General features: G+C 50.2%; 1 protein-coding gene across 1 annotated transcript in view; it reads left to right on the plus strand.

Moving 5' to 3' along the window:
• LOC142317108 (cytochrome P450 2D17-like) overlaps window positions 1-14,606 on the plus strand; it is a 137,568-nt gene that overhangs the window by 107,627 nt on the left and 15,335 nt on the right. Inside the window, exon 8 of the mRNA XM_075353107.1 lies at window positions 831-972. Coding sequence (XP_075209222.1) covers window positions 831-972 — 142 coding nt within the window. The remainder of the gene's footprint in view (window positions 1-830; window positions 973-14,606) is intronic.

Consider the following 14,606-nt stretch of genomic DNA (forward strand, 5'->3'; position numbering starts at 1 on the left):
ATGTACTGTGAAATGCTTCAATATTCCAGATAGGCTTGTAATTCAGATGTTGCTATTTTGACACCTGATGTTAAGACATCATATTAGTTAGTCAGAACCCAGTTTATTATCTTTAGCACAGCTAACATCAACTGCATCTGCCATTTAGATGCCACATTTATTACCGACCACAGCTTCTAAAGAGCATTTTGATTAAATGCGGATTGCACATTTTCTGTTAGTACAATAAACCTCATTTCAATCCAGAAATATTACTCAGTCCATCAGTTATTAGATATATGAAACTGAAATAGCTGTTGCAAAAACCCAAATTGTTATAAAGAAAAAAGGTTAAGATTAATAGGGGTGCCCAAACTTTTTCATATGACTGTAATTAGGATGGTCCTTAACTCTACTATTGCACCCCGCTATATGTCGGAAAGCCTCTACACACACTCTTTTGGGCTGTGCAGCTCATCTATAAAGCACGTTTCTTTTGGAAGATCTCCTTAACCTGATTCCTAGGACCCCCCTCTATTGAGATTTGCCGTGACGTTGGCAGGGGTGGCTCAAAGAATTGATCAATTATTTGCTAAAAATCTCATTTTTGTTTTTATTATACTACAGTTGTAATAAATCTGTGGATTTGCAGTTTTTATATGATGCATGCCATTTTCAGATCGTGCTGGCTCCTTTTTCTCTGATTCCTATCCTGATGGCTTAGTATTTGGTTGTGTAGACATATCCAATTGTATAAAATTTGTGTAACAGTCCTGAAATTTCTGGTTATTAAGATAAAAACGTCAAAGAATATAGTAGTAGTAATACATGTTTTCTGTTTATCATTTCAGGGCACCACAATCATACCTAACTTGACTTCAGTCTTAAAAGATAAGAGTATCTGGAAGAAACCGTATCAGTTCTACCCAGAACATTTCTTGGATTCAGAGGGAAACTTTGTGAAGAATGAAGCATTCATGCCTTTTTCTGCAGGTACTGGCAAAACTGAATACATGCAGTTAAACTTTGTTTTGAGTTGTGATCTCATCAGAAATAATCTCTTAATATTTTACTTAGAAGTCTTCAAAAAGTTGTCAACTTTGGGGCTGTTCACACAACATTTTTATTTCCATTAGCTCATACTCTGAGTAAAGCTCTCTGCCGCTACATGAAATCATACCCTCAGACCCCAGGTTGTTTGGCTGCTGGCCTGTACCTTTTCCCAGGTTTTACCCTCTGTGTTTTTCTATTTGGGTATTTGTCATTCTTTTTTTTTTACCAAGGCTCTCTGCATATCAGCTGTCCATCTCTTCATGTGTCTCTGACATATGTACATGTAATCTTTGTGTGCAAAGACCCTAATAAGTTGCTTCTTAAAACAGTATCACTTATTGATAAGTGTTTATAAATTATAATCTTTTCCAGTTTTTGACTTGTTTCTATTCTTGATGAATTTATGTCTCCCTAGCATGCGTTCATGCAGATTCTTTTGTATTATTTATTAAACTGGTGGTCTTTAACAAATCTGTGAAGGATATTGCCATCTAGTGCAGGTAAAATATATCTTTGTATCGTGTTAGCCAGTAGAGTTAAAAAATTGTTTAAAAGAACTGAAGTCCTCAGTGGTTGATACCTTTTAATGGCTAACTGAAAAGATGGTAATAATAGCTTTCAAGACTACTCAGGTCTCTTCATCAAGCATGGTATAACACAAAATCTCTCTTCAGATTTTGTGTTATACCATGCCTGATGAAGAGACCTGAGTAGTCTCGAAAGCTTGCTAGTATTACCATCTTTTCAGTTAGCCATTAAAAGGTATCAACTACTGAGGACGTCAGTTCTTTTAAAAAAATTTTGCCATCTAGTGGACACTTAACTGAATTAATGCCCTATATATCATATTGTTTTGTGCCTTATACAACCATTTGGGTCAATTGTGAATGACCTCCTCTTCTAATCCCCTGTTGAAATGAAAAATTTCTGTTTTGGCTCTTATACTCACATTAAATGTGGTTAGCTAGCTTATTGTAAGAGTGTTGGTTACAGGAAGTAAAAATACATATTCCAAATGCAGACACTCACACACACACACACACACACACACACACACACTTACACAAACATGCAGGCATCAGAACATTAGTAAATCACCAGGATCAATATCATTATATGAATACAACACCAGGACCACTATCTGTACATGAATACATGTCCAGGACCACTGTCAGTACATGAATACATGTCCAGGACCACCATTCATACAGGAATTAAGCACCAGAGCCACGAGCAGTACGTGGTACATCAATTGTAAAGTCGGGCCAGCTGCATATACATTTGTTTTGCATCCCTACATCCCAGTGTGTTTTTAACAGTGGTAAGGATATTTTATTTTAATCATTATCAGACTGCGGACTGTTCAGGAACACCAGTATTTGTGATAATGACTACGTCTCATCAGCAAAACTTTACATCCAGGTACCTTTATTATAGATGACATTGTTTCTGATTTGGATTTGTTTTTTCTTTTCCTCTTCACCTGGTTCAGATGCCATGAATACTCTTCACATCTACAGCTAGTCCCTGCAGACTTACTTCTTCTCTGTTCTTCTGCAGGACATCTCGACCCTGTTCACCTAAAAATTGCAGCATGATTATAATGCTCCTGAATTAAAAATATATGCCACATACTGTGCTGTTACACCTCGTGGCTCTCCTGTGGCAAGGAATGAGACAGTCTCCTTGCCTGCCACGAGCGCTCCTGCTCAGCAGCGCCGAAGGTCTGCCAGACTGCGCAGAGTGCAGGAGAAACCTCCTCAGAGAGGCAGTACAAGGGTGACACCTAGTGGTACTCCTGTTGCAAGAAATGAGGCGGTCTCCCATTCCTTGCCTGCCGCAGCTCCTCCTGCTCAGCAGCCTCAAAGGTCTGTGAGGTTGCGCAATGTGCAGAGGTTTGCTGCTCAGGGAAGCAGTGAGACTCCTGTTATCTCTACACATTGTGAGACCGAGGATCCCGCCTCTATTTCCCAGAGGCAGGAGGGTGAGCATGTGCTATGCTTGGTGGATCCTGATTCGCCCACTGACGTCACACGGCTTGATGACAAGGCTGGTGACGTGGTGAATCCTGACTGGCCAGGCTGGGATGTCGTGGATCCTGATTGGGTCAAGTCCGTTATCTCCGCCTCGCGCCCGCCCTTGGCTGGAGCTACACCTCCTTAAAAGCTCCTCCTGCCATCATGGCGGCGCGCGACCGTCCTTCTATGTTTGGATGTCTGGCAGCGTGCTGCCACGCCACTGCTCAGGCATTATCTTCTTCTGTGGGCTTGGCCCTTGCTGCTTAGGCAGCACCTGGTTTGCAGGCCGTGTCCCTGCCTTGCTGCTCCGGCAGTAGCTCCTTCTACAGGCCGTGTTCCTGTCCCAGGTGAGCTCCTCGAGTCTCCACTGGACTCACCTGGTTATTGAAAGCACATGTGCGTGGGCACCTCTGTGCTACCCTCGTGCCATATTCTCGTGACTTCCACTGGCACACGTGCGTGGGCACCTCTGTGCTTCCCCGTTCAACAGGTACACCGAGCCGTGTGATCCCTGCCATACAACCCACACGGGTTAGGGCAGACCGGTGTACATAGATCGTCTGTGACATTCCAGACGATCGCTAGCAGCAACCCGCTCACTCTTCACCCACCATAGCAGCGGTCCCTTACACCGCACAGTGGACCTTGACCGGCGGAAGCTGTCCATTCCCCATCTTGGCACGCTTCCCCGGGTCCCCCTCGTAACATTACGGTCGCGCCCAAAGGTCTGGCTATGGCTGAAGAGCAGCAGCAGTTGCTGCGTTATGTGCAGCAGTTGGAATCACGTTTGGCAGCAGTGGAGCAGTCTTCCTCCGACAAGACTGCTCTGACGACAGTCGCCACCCAGGCGGCTACCCAGGCTGTGCTATTGGGCGGAAGGTCTCCTCGCCTTGCGCTTCCAGAGCGCTTTAGCGGGGACAGCTCCGAGTGCCGTGGGTTTATAAACCAAGTTACCACCTACTTAGAGCTGTCCGCGACTCTTTACGCTACCGAGAAGGCGAAGGTAGCCTTCGTCCAGTCCCTGCTCACAGGGAGAGAGCTGAAGTGGTCTACGCCGTTGTGGGAGCGCGGAGATCGGGTGGTGAATAACTTAGCATCTTATCTTGGGGCCATGAGAATGGTGTTCCTCGGGCCTCAAGTCACCCACGACTCCGTGCTGCGCCTCCTACGACTTCGGCAAGGGTCCGCTTCAGTCGGGGACTTTGCCGTACACTTTAGGACACTTGCCGCAGAGCTGGACTGGCACGATAAGGTCCTTGTCCCTGTGTTCTGGGAGGGCCTGGCAGGGTTCGTCAAAGACGCACTGGCCACGCGTGAGGTGCCTGCTACTTTAGAGTCCTTGATTGTGGTTGCCTCTCGCATAGACATCCGCCAGGCGGAGCGGAGGCACGAGGTCTCTTCAGCACCCACGTCCTCACGGCCTAAAAAGCGTCTGGCTCCCGTCTTCCACCAGACAGGTCTCCTAGCCAGCTCTGTAGGCGACTTCGTGGAGTCAATGGAGGTGTCCAAAGCGGTCTCCTCTACCCCAGGTTCTCGGTCTGGTGTCCTCTGCTTTTCCTGTGGGCAGAGGGGACACATAGCTACCCGATGTCCCAAACCGTCGGGAAAAGACAGCGTCTAGTTTCCATCAGAGGGGGGTTCCTAGACGCTGCTTCTCCCTCTAGGTTGACTTTCAGCGCCCAGTTGCAGTTTGGCACTACTCTCTTCTCTGCTCTGGCCTGCCTGGACTCAGGCGCTGATGGCAATTTCATTTCGACCTCCCTGGCAACCCGATACTCAGTTCCCCTGGTTCTCTTGCCCAAGCCACTCAGGGTTCGGGTAGTCAACGGGTCCCTACTAGTCGATCCCATCACCCAAATCACCATCCCTCTCAGGATGGAAGTACCACCAGGACACCATGAGCAGGTGTCCTTCCTGGTGCTTCCAGGGGGGACGGATGAGATCCTACTGGGCCTCCCCTGGTTGAGACAGCATGCTCCTATACTCAACTGGGCAACAGGGGAGATCTCATCATGGGCAGGATCCTGTAGGGAGCACCTCATGACTACCGAACCACCCGCTACCATTAGGTCGGTTGGGTCCTCAGGGAATACAGGGGAGCCAGGTTTACCGACACCTTATGAGGCCTACAGGGACGTCTTCTCCAAGAGGGCCGCAGATACCCTTCCTCCCCACCGGCCATACGATTGCCGAATAGACCTGAAGCCAGGCTCCGAGCCCCCTAGGGGCAGAGTGTATCCCCTCTCTGCTCCAGAGACGGAGGCTATGTCCAAATATATTCAGGACAGCCTGGCAAAAGGGTTCATTCGCAAGTCTATTTCACCGGCCGGTGCGGGGTTCTTCTTCGTGCAAAAGAAGGAAGGGGATCTACGCCCCTGTATTGATTACAGGGGATTAAATGCAATCACGATCAAAAACAAATACCCTTTGCCCCTCATTACGGAGTTATTTGATCGATTCCGCGGGGCAAAGATCTTCACGAAGCTGGATCTACGCGGGGCGTATAATCTAGTGCGAGTCCGAGAGGGCGATGAGTGGAAGACCGCCTTCAACACTAGGGACGGTCACTACGAGTATCTCGTAATGCCCTTCGGACTCTGCAATGCCCCCGCCGTATTTCAAGACTTTGTGAATGATGTTTTCCGGGATTTGTATCTTTCCGTGGTTGCATACCTGGATGATATCCTTATCTTCTCCCCCGATCTTGCCACCCATCGGAGGGATGTCATCCGAGTACTTAAGAGGCTCCGCACTCATTTGTTATATGCTAAGCTAGAAAAGTGCGTTTTTGAACGTGAATCCTTGCCGTTCCTGGGGTATATCGTGTCCAGTCAGGGGTTAGCAATGGATCCGGGGAAGTTGGAGACAGTGATGAAATGGCCTGAGCCCCGCTCGCTGAAAGCGATCCAGCGATTCTTGGGGTTTATCAATTATTATCGCCAGTTCATTCCCAACTTCTCGACGGTGGCAGCACCCATCATTGCCCTTACCCGCAAGGGCGCTAATCCCAAAGCATGGACACGGGAAACGGTAGAGGCATTTCACACTCTCAAAACTTACTTCTCCAGAGCTCCCATCCTTCATCGTCCAGACATCTCCAAACCCTTTCTACTAGAGGTAGACGCCTCTTCGGTCGGTGCTGGTGCAGTCCTGTACCAGAAAGACGAACGAGGAAGGAAGCATCCATGTTTCTTTTTCTCCAAAACCTTTTCTCCGGCCGAGAGGAACTACTCCATAGGGGATAGGGAGTTACTGGCGATGAAACTAGCATTCCAGGAATGGCGGCATCTCCTGGAGGGTGCGAAGCATCCATTTGAAGTATTTTCCGACCATAAAAATCTCACATACCTCCAGACAGCACAACGCCTGAACCCAAGGCAGGCCCGTTGGTCCTTGTTCTTCTCCCGGTTCCGCTTTATTATCCGCCACCTGGCCGGTGAGAAGAACGTACGGGCCGATGCCTTGTCACGTTGTATGGTTGTGTTGGAGGAGGATGAGGAGGAGCCTCGTCTTATACTACCCCCGGACAGCTTGAGGATGGTCACTCCCACTTCTTTGGACCAGGTGCCACCTGGCAAGACCCTCGTTCCCCCTGAACTACGGAATGAGGTGCTATCCTGGGCCCATGCCTCCAAGGTCGGGGGTCACTTTGGGGTCAAAAGGACCAGAGACCTTGTGACTAGGCACTATTGGTGGCCGAGACTACCCCAGGACATACAGGAGTATGTGGGAGCCTGTATGTCGTGTGCACGGAATAAGCCGTCCCGGCAGAGACCGGCAGGTCTTCTTCACCCACTGCCAGTGCCGGATCGTCCCTGGGAAGTGGTGGGAATGGACTTCCTGGGAGATCTGCCCAAGTCAGCAGGTCACAAGGTCGTATGGGTCATCACGGATCACTTCTCTAAAATGGTCCACTTGGTGCCTCTCCCACGACTCCCGACGTCACGTGCTCTCGCCACCTTATTCATTAGGCATGTATTTAGGCTGCATGGCATGCCTGACAAGGTGGTGAGCGACCGGGGTCCCCAGTTCGCGTCTCGCTTCTGGAGAGAGCTCTGTAAGCTCCTGCAGATAGAGCTGAACATCTCCTCCGCATACCATCCCGAAACCAATGGACTGGTAGAGAGGACCAATCAGACCTTGGTAACTTACCTCCGCCATTTTATCTCCGCGCACCACGACAACTGGGCTAACCTCCTTCCTTGGGCCGAATTTGCCATTAATAATTCGGTCCATGAATCCTCTGGTCAGACTCCGTTCCTGCTCAATAACGGACAACATCCCAGAATCCCGGTTCCGATGCCCATTACGTCACCCGATCCTAGAGTGGAGGATTGGGCGACCGAGGCCCGGGAGATCTGGGATAACACCCAAGAGGCCCTTAAGAGGGCTAAAGACCGGATGGTGACAACGGCTGATGAGCGCCGCTGCCCTGCATCATCCTTCACCCCTGGTGACCTAGTGTGGCTGTCCTCTAAGAATGTTAACCTACGGGTACAGGCAGCCAAGTTCGCCCCTAGGTACCTGGGTCCGTTTAAAGTGCTAGAGCAGGTGAACCCGGTGGCATACCGACTCCAGCTCCCTCCACGCTGGGCTATAGCCAACACCTTTCACGTGTCCCTCCTGAAACCCGTACGACTTAATAAGTTCTCGGGGTCCCTGACGCCTCAAACTGACCCCCCGCCCGACGACTCTGAGGTGGCGAAGCTTGTGGAGACAAAAGTTATACGGGGCAGGAGGTACTACCTTGTGGAGTGGGTCGGCCGTGGTCCGGAGCATAGATCCTGGGAATTGGAGGATCATATCCACGCCCCGGGTTTGATAGCGGCCTTCGAGCATGGGCAGGGGGGGGGGCCTAGACAGGGGGGTAATGTTACACCTCGTGGCTCTCCTGTGGCAAGGAATGAGACAGTCTCCTTGCCTGCCACGAGCGCTCCTGCTCAGCAGCGCCGAAGGTCTGCCAGACTGCGCAGAGTGCAGGAGAAACCTCCTCAGAGAGGCAGCACAAGGGTGACACCTAGTGGTACTCCTGTTGCAAGAAATGAGTCGGTCTCCCATTCCTTGCCTGCCGCAGCTCCTCCTGCTCAGCAGCCTCGAAGGTCTGTGAGGTTGCGCAATGTGCAGAGGTTTGCTGCTCAGGGAAGCAGTGAGACTCCCGTTATCTCTACACATTGTGAGACCGAGGATCCCGCCTCTATTTCCCAGAGGCAGGAGGGTGAGCATGTGCTATGCTTGGTGGATCCTGATTCGCCCACTGACGTCACACGGCTTGATGACAAGGCTGGTGACGTGGTGAATCCTGACTGGCCAGGCTGGGATGTCGTGGATCCTGATTGGGTCAAGTCCGTTATCTCCGCCTCGCGCCCGCCCTTGGCTGGAGCTACACCTCCTTAAAAGCTCCTCCTGCCATCATGGCGGCGCGCGACCGTCCTTCTATGTTTGGATGTCTGGTAGCGTGCTGCCACGCCACTGCTCAGGCATTATCTTCTTCTGTGGGCTTGGCCCTTGCTGCTTAGGCAGCACCTGGTTTGCAGGCCGTGTACCTGCCTTGCTGCTCCGGCAGTAGCTCCTTCTACAGGCCGTGTTCCTGTCCCAGGTGAGCTCCTCGAGTCTCCACTGGACTCACCTGGTTATTGAAAGCACACGTGCGTGGGCACCTCTGTGCTACCCTCGTGCCATATTCTCGTGACTTCCACTGGCACACGTGCGTGGGCACCTCTGTGCTTCCCCGTGCAACAGGTACACCGAGCCGTGTGATCCCTGCCATACAACCCACACGGGTTAGGGCAGACCGGTGTACATAGATCGTCTGTGACATTCCAGACGATCGCTAGCAGCAACCCGCTCACTCTTCACCCACCATAGCAGCGGTCCCTTACACCGCACAGTGGACCTTGACCGGCGGAAGCTGTCCATTCCCCATCTTGGCACGCTTCCCCGGGTCCCCCTCATAACACTGTGCCCCTGAGTAAAGTATTAGCCCCTACTTGGTTTCCTGCTCCTCTTATGTTACATACCCTCCACTCTGCTCTCTCCTTTTCGTAGTGGCCCCCCTCTTCACACAGTCCTCACATTGTGTCTCTCTTATAATGCTTAGGGCGGCGTTACACAAGACGATATATTGTGCGATCGCATGAGCGATCGCACCCGCGCCCGTCGTTTGTGCGTCATGGGCAATTTATTGCCCGTGTCGCACAAAGTCCTTAAACCCCCGTCACACGTACTTACCTCCCTAACGACGTCGCTGTAGGCGGTGAACATCCTCTTCCTGAAGAGGGAGGGACATTCGGTGTCACAGCGACGTCACACAGCGGCCGCCCAATAGAAGTGGAGGGACGGAGATGAGCGGGGCGTAACATCCCGCCCACCTTGTTCTTTTCACATTGCCGGCGGCCGCAGGTAAGCTGTGTTCGTCGTACCCAGGGTGTCACACTTAGCGATGTGTGCCGCCACAGGAACGACGAACAACTGGCGCGCAGAAGAAGGAACGACATTATGCAAATGAACGACGTGTCAACGAGCAACAATAAGGTGAATATTTTTGCTCGTTAACAGTCGTTCGGAGGTGTCACACGGTACGACATCTCGAACGATGCCGCATGTGCGTCATGAATTCCGTGACCCCGCTGACATATCGCGTGATATATCGTACCACATAACGCCGCCCTTACTCTTGTAGACCTGCACACATGTAGACTCATAAACATGTGCACATACACATACAGACACATGGATGTGCACAGATGTGTACACACGCAGACTTGTGCAGACAAGCACACGTGCAGACATGCACACGTGCAGACAAGCACACGTGCAGACAAGCACACGTGCAGACAAGCACATGCATTCATATGCACTCATTCACATGCACACGCAGGCACATGGACACGCACATACACATGCGCACAAATGCGTAGATAGACACACAGGTACAGACTAAAACCTCTTGAGACACAGACAGGCACTCGTGTTGACACGCAGACAGGCATATGATGCGCCCACGGGGCCGGGGGGTTACTAATCACCGGGCCGCGGTGCTTCTCCTGAGACGCCGAGCCTCGGTGGCCTTGCTCGGTTCCGTGACCCCGGGTGTCAATAAAAGGCTGGGGATGGGGACGATAGGGATAGTTGTTTGTGACGCCACCTGTGGTGTTCGGCCAGTATTAGCCACCGCTGCAGAACTTCTCTGCTGAGGCAGATGACAACGCAGCTCGGATGGTTCAGCTCTCCACAGGCAGAGCTGTGACCCAGGAAGGATGGTGGTGGTGGTAGTCTATCTGGCGCAGATGGCGCAGTAGCACGGTGGGGAGGGTGCTGGCAGTAACTGGATGACACAGGCAGAGCAGTTCAAGATCTTATACTCACTGGTCACACACTACCATTGGAGTACTGAGCTACACTCTGATGGGCCTCAGCCGATCATGGATACTTCGGAGGTCGTGGCTCGTAGTTCCTTCTGTGTGTCGCCTTTAGATGGTTTCCCTCCACCCCAGATCCTGGGCCGTGGAATGGTTCACGGGTACCTTCTGCACTCCCCACGAACCCTTGGATCCCCCTTCTTTCCTAAGAACCTGGGTCGAGCCTCCCGCTCCAGACCACAGTCCCCGAACTTTGAGTCTTTGCTTACTCGTCTGTTCCGGAGTCCGACCTTAGTCCGGTGCTAACTGCCTTGAGTCTGTGAGGTGGCTCCTAGCTTCCCCTGTGTGGGTGCCCCACCTCCCAGGTTCCTGAACTTGTGGGCATACCTCGTGATGGCCACAGCAGCTCCTACCCTAGCCTGGTCCCAGTGACAGAACCCCCATGTTATGTGTTGGTTGAGTGTGATTATGGTTGTTACCTGTGACGACCACCTCCATATCTGCGATGAATACTGCACCTCAGGTGAGGTGCAGTACCCTGTGGCACCTGAGGCCGCAGGGGCGCCACACAATCCCACAGCAAATCACAGCACATCCTTAGGCTGTAAATAAAGCGACATAGTGGAAACTGCAAAATTTGGTATACATAATAACAGCAACTTTTCTTCCCTTTATGAGAGATACGGACTCTTAAATGTTGCAAACATTACACATTTCACATTTGTCACATGGAACCGGTTGACACTAAATGCATACATCATTAACATAAGATATTCACTTTTAGGCAATTCAGCATTCCCCTTTCTCTTAAGACCCTCAGTTCACATAAAACTAAGTTGCATAAAACATTTTCAGCATAAGACTTGTCATTTAAAACTTTTCACATTACATTCAAGTGCAATTACATTTAAGTGCAAACAGTCTGCAGCAACTGTATGGGGGACCTGCCCTGAACCCCCAACATAGGCTCTGGATGTGCGCAGAGCGTTCTAGACCCTTCTTCTCCTCTTCAGCACACCGATAGGTTTTTCGGGTCTGGCTAATTCTGGTAGGGTGCAACTATTTACAAGGAAGTGTCCCGGCTAGAGTTGAGCGATGTTTGATTCGAACGGTTCGCCAATTTCAAATTCGAGTGATTTTGGGCGGTGTTCGAGTCGTTCGACGAACTCGAACGATTTGCTTCAAGTTCGGCAGTTCGAGTTACCGTTCGATAATGGTTCGATTACCAAAAGCGTGGCTTTTCACAGTAAGGCTATGTGCCCACGTAGCATATCTGCATGCGTCCTGCGTCCCCAGCACAATCCCTCTCTCTTTCCTACTCACCGATCACTGGCGTGGCGCTGCACGGCTGTCACAAAGCTACGGCGGCTTTTCCTCTTTTGAACATGACTGCCGCTCATTATTCAATCTGGTATTCCCTGCTTTCCACGCCCACCGGCGCCCATAATTAGTTGTAGTCAGGCACGCCTCCACGCTGAGTGACAGCTGTCTCACTGCAACCAATCACTGCCGCCGGCGGGCGGGTCTATACCGTGCAGTAAAATAAATAAATAAATAAATAATAATTAAAAAACTGCTGTTCCTCCCACCCCCCACCCCCCCCATTTTGATACCAGCCAAGAAAAAGCCACACGGCTGTAGGCTGGTATTGTCAGGATGGAGAGCGCCACGTTATGGGGAGCCCACCACCCTAATAATATCAGCCAGCAGCCGCCCGGAATTGCCGCATCCATTAGATGCGACAGTCCCGGGACTCTATCCTGCTCATCACAAATTGCCCTGGTGCGGTGGTAATCGGGGTAATAAGGTTAGGTTAATCATGACAAATGACTCACGTTAATCATGGAAGGTAAGTAAATAAACACACACAACGAAAAATCCTTTATTTGGAATAAAAGACAAAAACAACCCCTCATTTACCTCTTTATTAATCCCCAAACAACAATCCAGGTCCGAAGTAATCCACACGACGCTTTCAGCTCTGCTACATGAAGCTGATAGGGAGCGCCGTAGTACACGAGCGCTCTGTGTCAGATCCACGTAGCAATTGACGTGAGCCGCGCTGTCACCGGAGACTTCACTCAGGTAGTGCCTGCGTGTGATCTCTCGCTCTCTCTCGTGCTCTCTCTCTCTCTCTCTGCAATACAGAGGTCAAGATTACCAAATCTTCCTATGCTTTTCATTAAAGGGGTGGTTCACCCATATTTTTTGTCTAGATCGATATTATATTGAGAAACAATGTTTCTCTCAAATACCTTGTGTTGGCAATAGTGCCTGTGAGAGGCGCTATTGCAGACCGCTGTTCCCCGTCCAGTGATGTACCCGTCCAATGCTGCCTCGTCACATCCGTGCAGCCGGCTACAGTCTTCCAGACTCTGAGCTGTGAGCGGTGTTTCACTGCTGTCACAGCCCATCTGCTCCCCACTCCTCCTCCCTCCTCCCTCCTAGCACAGCACCGCACGTCTCCTGCTCCCCCATCCCTCCTCCCTCCTCGCAGAACGCTGCAAGCAAGAGAGGGAGGAGGGAGGAGGAGCAGGGAGCAGATGGGCTCAGAATGCAGCCGGCTGCACGGATGTGACGAGGCAGCATTGCACGGGTACGTCACTGGACGGGTAGCAGCGGTCTGCAATAGCGCCTCTCACAGGCACTATTGACAACACAAGGTATTTGAGAGAAACATTGTTTCTCAATATAATATCGATCTAGACAATAAAAAATATGGGTGAACCACCCCTTTAAAGCGAAACAGCAAGGAAAGGAGAAAGGATCCGGCACAGATTCTTCTTAGGATAAAATCATCAAAAGCTTTATTGAAATAATTTTAAAAGGATCGTGAAGACCGAGTATCTATTTAAATCATGAGAGCTTGAATCATGAGAACTTTACGCGTTTCGGACTTCCATTTAAAACCAAAAGAGTCCTTAGTCATTGGTTTTAAATGGAAGTCGGTCTTCACGATCCTTTTAAAATTATTTCAATAAAGCTTTTGATGATTTTATCCTAAGAAGAATCTGTGCCGGATCCTTTCTCCTTTCCTTGCTGTTTCGCTTATTACTGGTTGGGACTCACCGGTGGATCCCAGGCACCCGCAAGGCTGAGCAGTCCGGGCAGCAGGTGAGCTGAAGATAAACTTTTTTTGCCTTTCATTAAAGGCAGTGGCTCAATGGGTAGAGCTGCCGCCTAAGGAGAATTACTTCACGAGTTTGAGTCCCGGCCGTCCGTGTAAAGAATTTAATTTATTTTTAATTTTAAATCATAATTTATTATTTATTTATAATTATTCAATTTAATTATGCACGGAGGGGAGGAGCCGGACATCAGCTGTGAGCTGTGGTACACACCTCCAAAATCGGAGAAGTTCACGGAATGAGGCTGCATTGCTCTTTCTCTCTCTTCTCTCTCTCTCTCTCTCTCTCTCTCTCTCTCTCTCCCCCCTTCCTCTCTCTCTCCTTCCCCTCTCTCTCTCTCTCCTTCCTCTCTCTCTCTCTCCTTCCCCTCTCTCTCTCTCTCTCTCCTTCCTCTCTCTCTCTCTCCCTCTCTCTCCTTCCCCTCTCTCTCTCTCTCCTTCCTCTCTCTCTCCTTCCTCTCTCTCTCTCTCCTTCCCCTCTGTCTCTCTCCTTCCTCTCTCCTTCCTCTCTCCTTCCTCTCTCTCTCTCTCTCCTTCCTCTCTCTCTCCTTCCTCTCTCTCTCTCTCTCTCTCTCTCCTCGCTTTCTCTCTCTCGCTCTCTCCTTCCTCTCTCTCGCTTTCTCTCTCTCAGACCTGGCGATGATCAGCTGATGCGGTCACCTGACGGAATCAGCTGACACTATAAGTCGAGCGGTGAGACCGGCTTTTTACCGCCCGGCCGGCTAAACTATCAGCTGTTGCTGTCGGACAGGAGTCTGCACAGAAGTGTGTAGTTTATTTTATTTATTTTTTTTTGCACTGATGCATAAGCTGATTGTATAAACTGCTTTTATACAATCAGCTGCTGTGTCATGTGATTCAGGCCCTTGAACCTGACACATCATCTGATCGCTTTGCCTTCCAGCAAACCGATCAGATGATATTGGATCCGGATTGGATGTCGCGGGACCCTTGACCCAGGATTACTGCGGAGGGGGGTTCTTTTTTTCAATAAGATGGAGTCACTAATTGTGTTGTGTTTTATTTCTAATAAAAATATTTTTCTATGTGTTGTGTTTTTTTTTTTATCTT

Source organism: Anomaloglossus baeobatrachus, chromosome 6, assembly GCF_048569485.1.
Source record: "Anomaloglossus baeobatrachus isolate aAnoBae1 chromosome 6, aAnoBae1.hap1, whole genome shotgun sequence".
In the NCBI taxonomy this organism is placed as follows: domain Eukaryota; kingdom Metazoa; phylum Chordata; class Amphibia; order Anura; family Aromobatidae; genus Anomaloglossus; species Anomaloglossus baeobatrachus.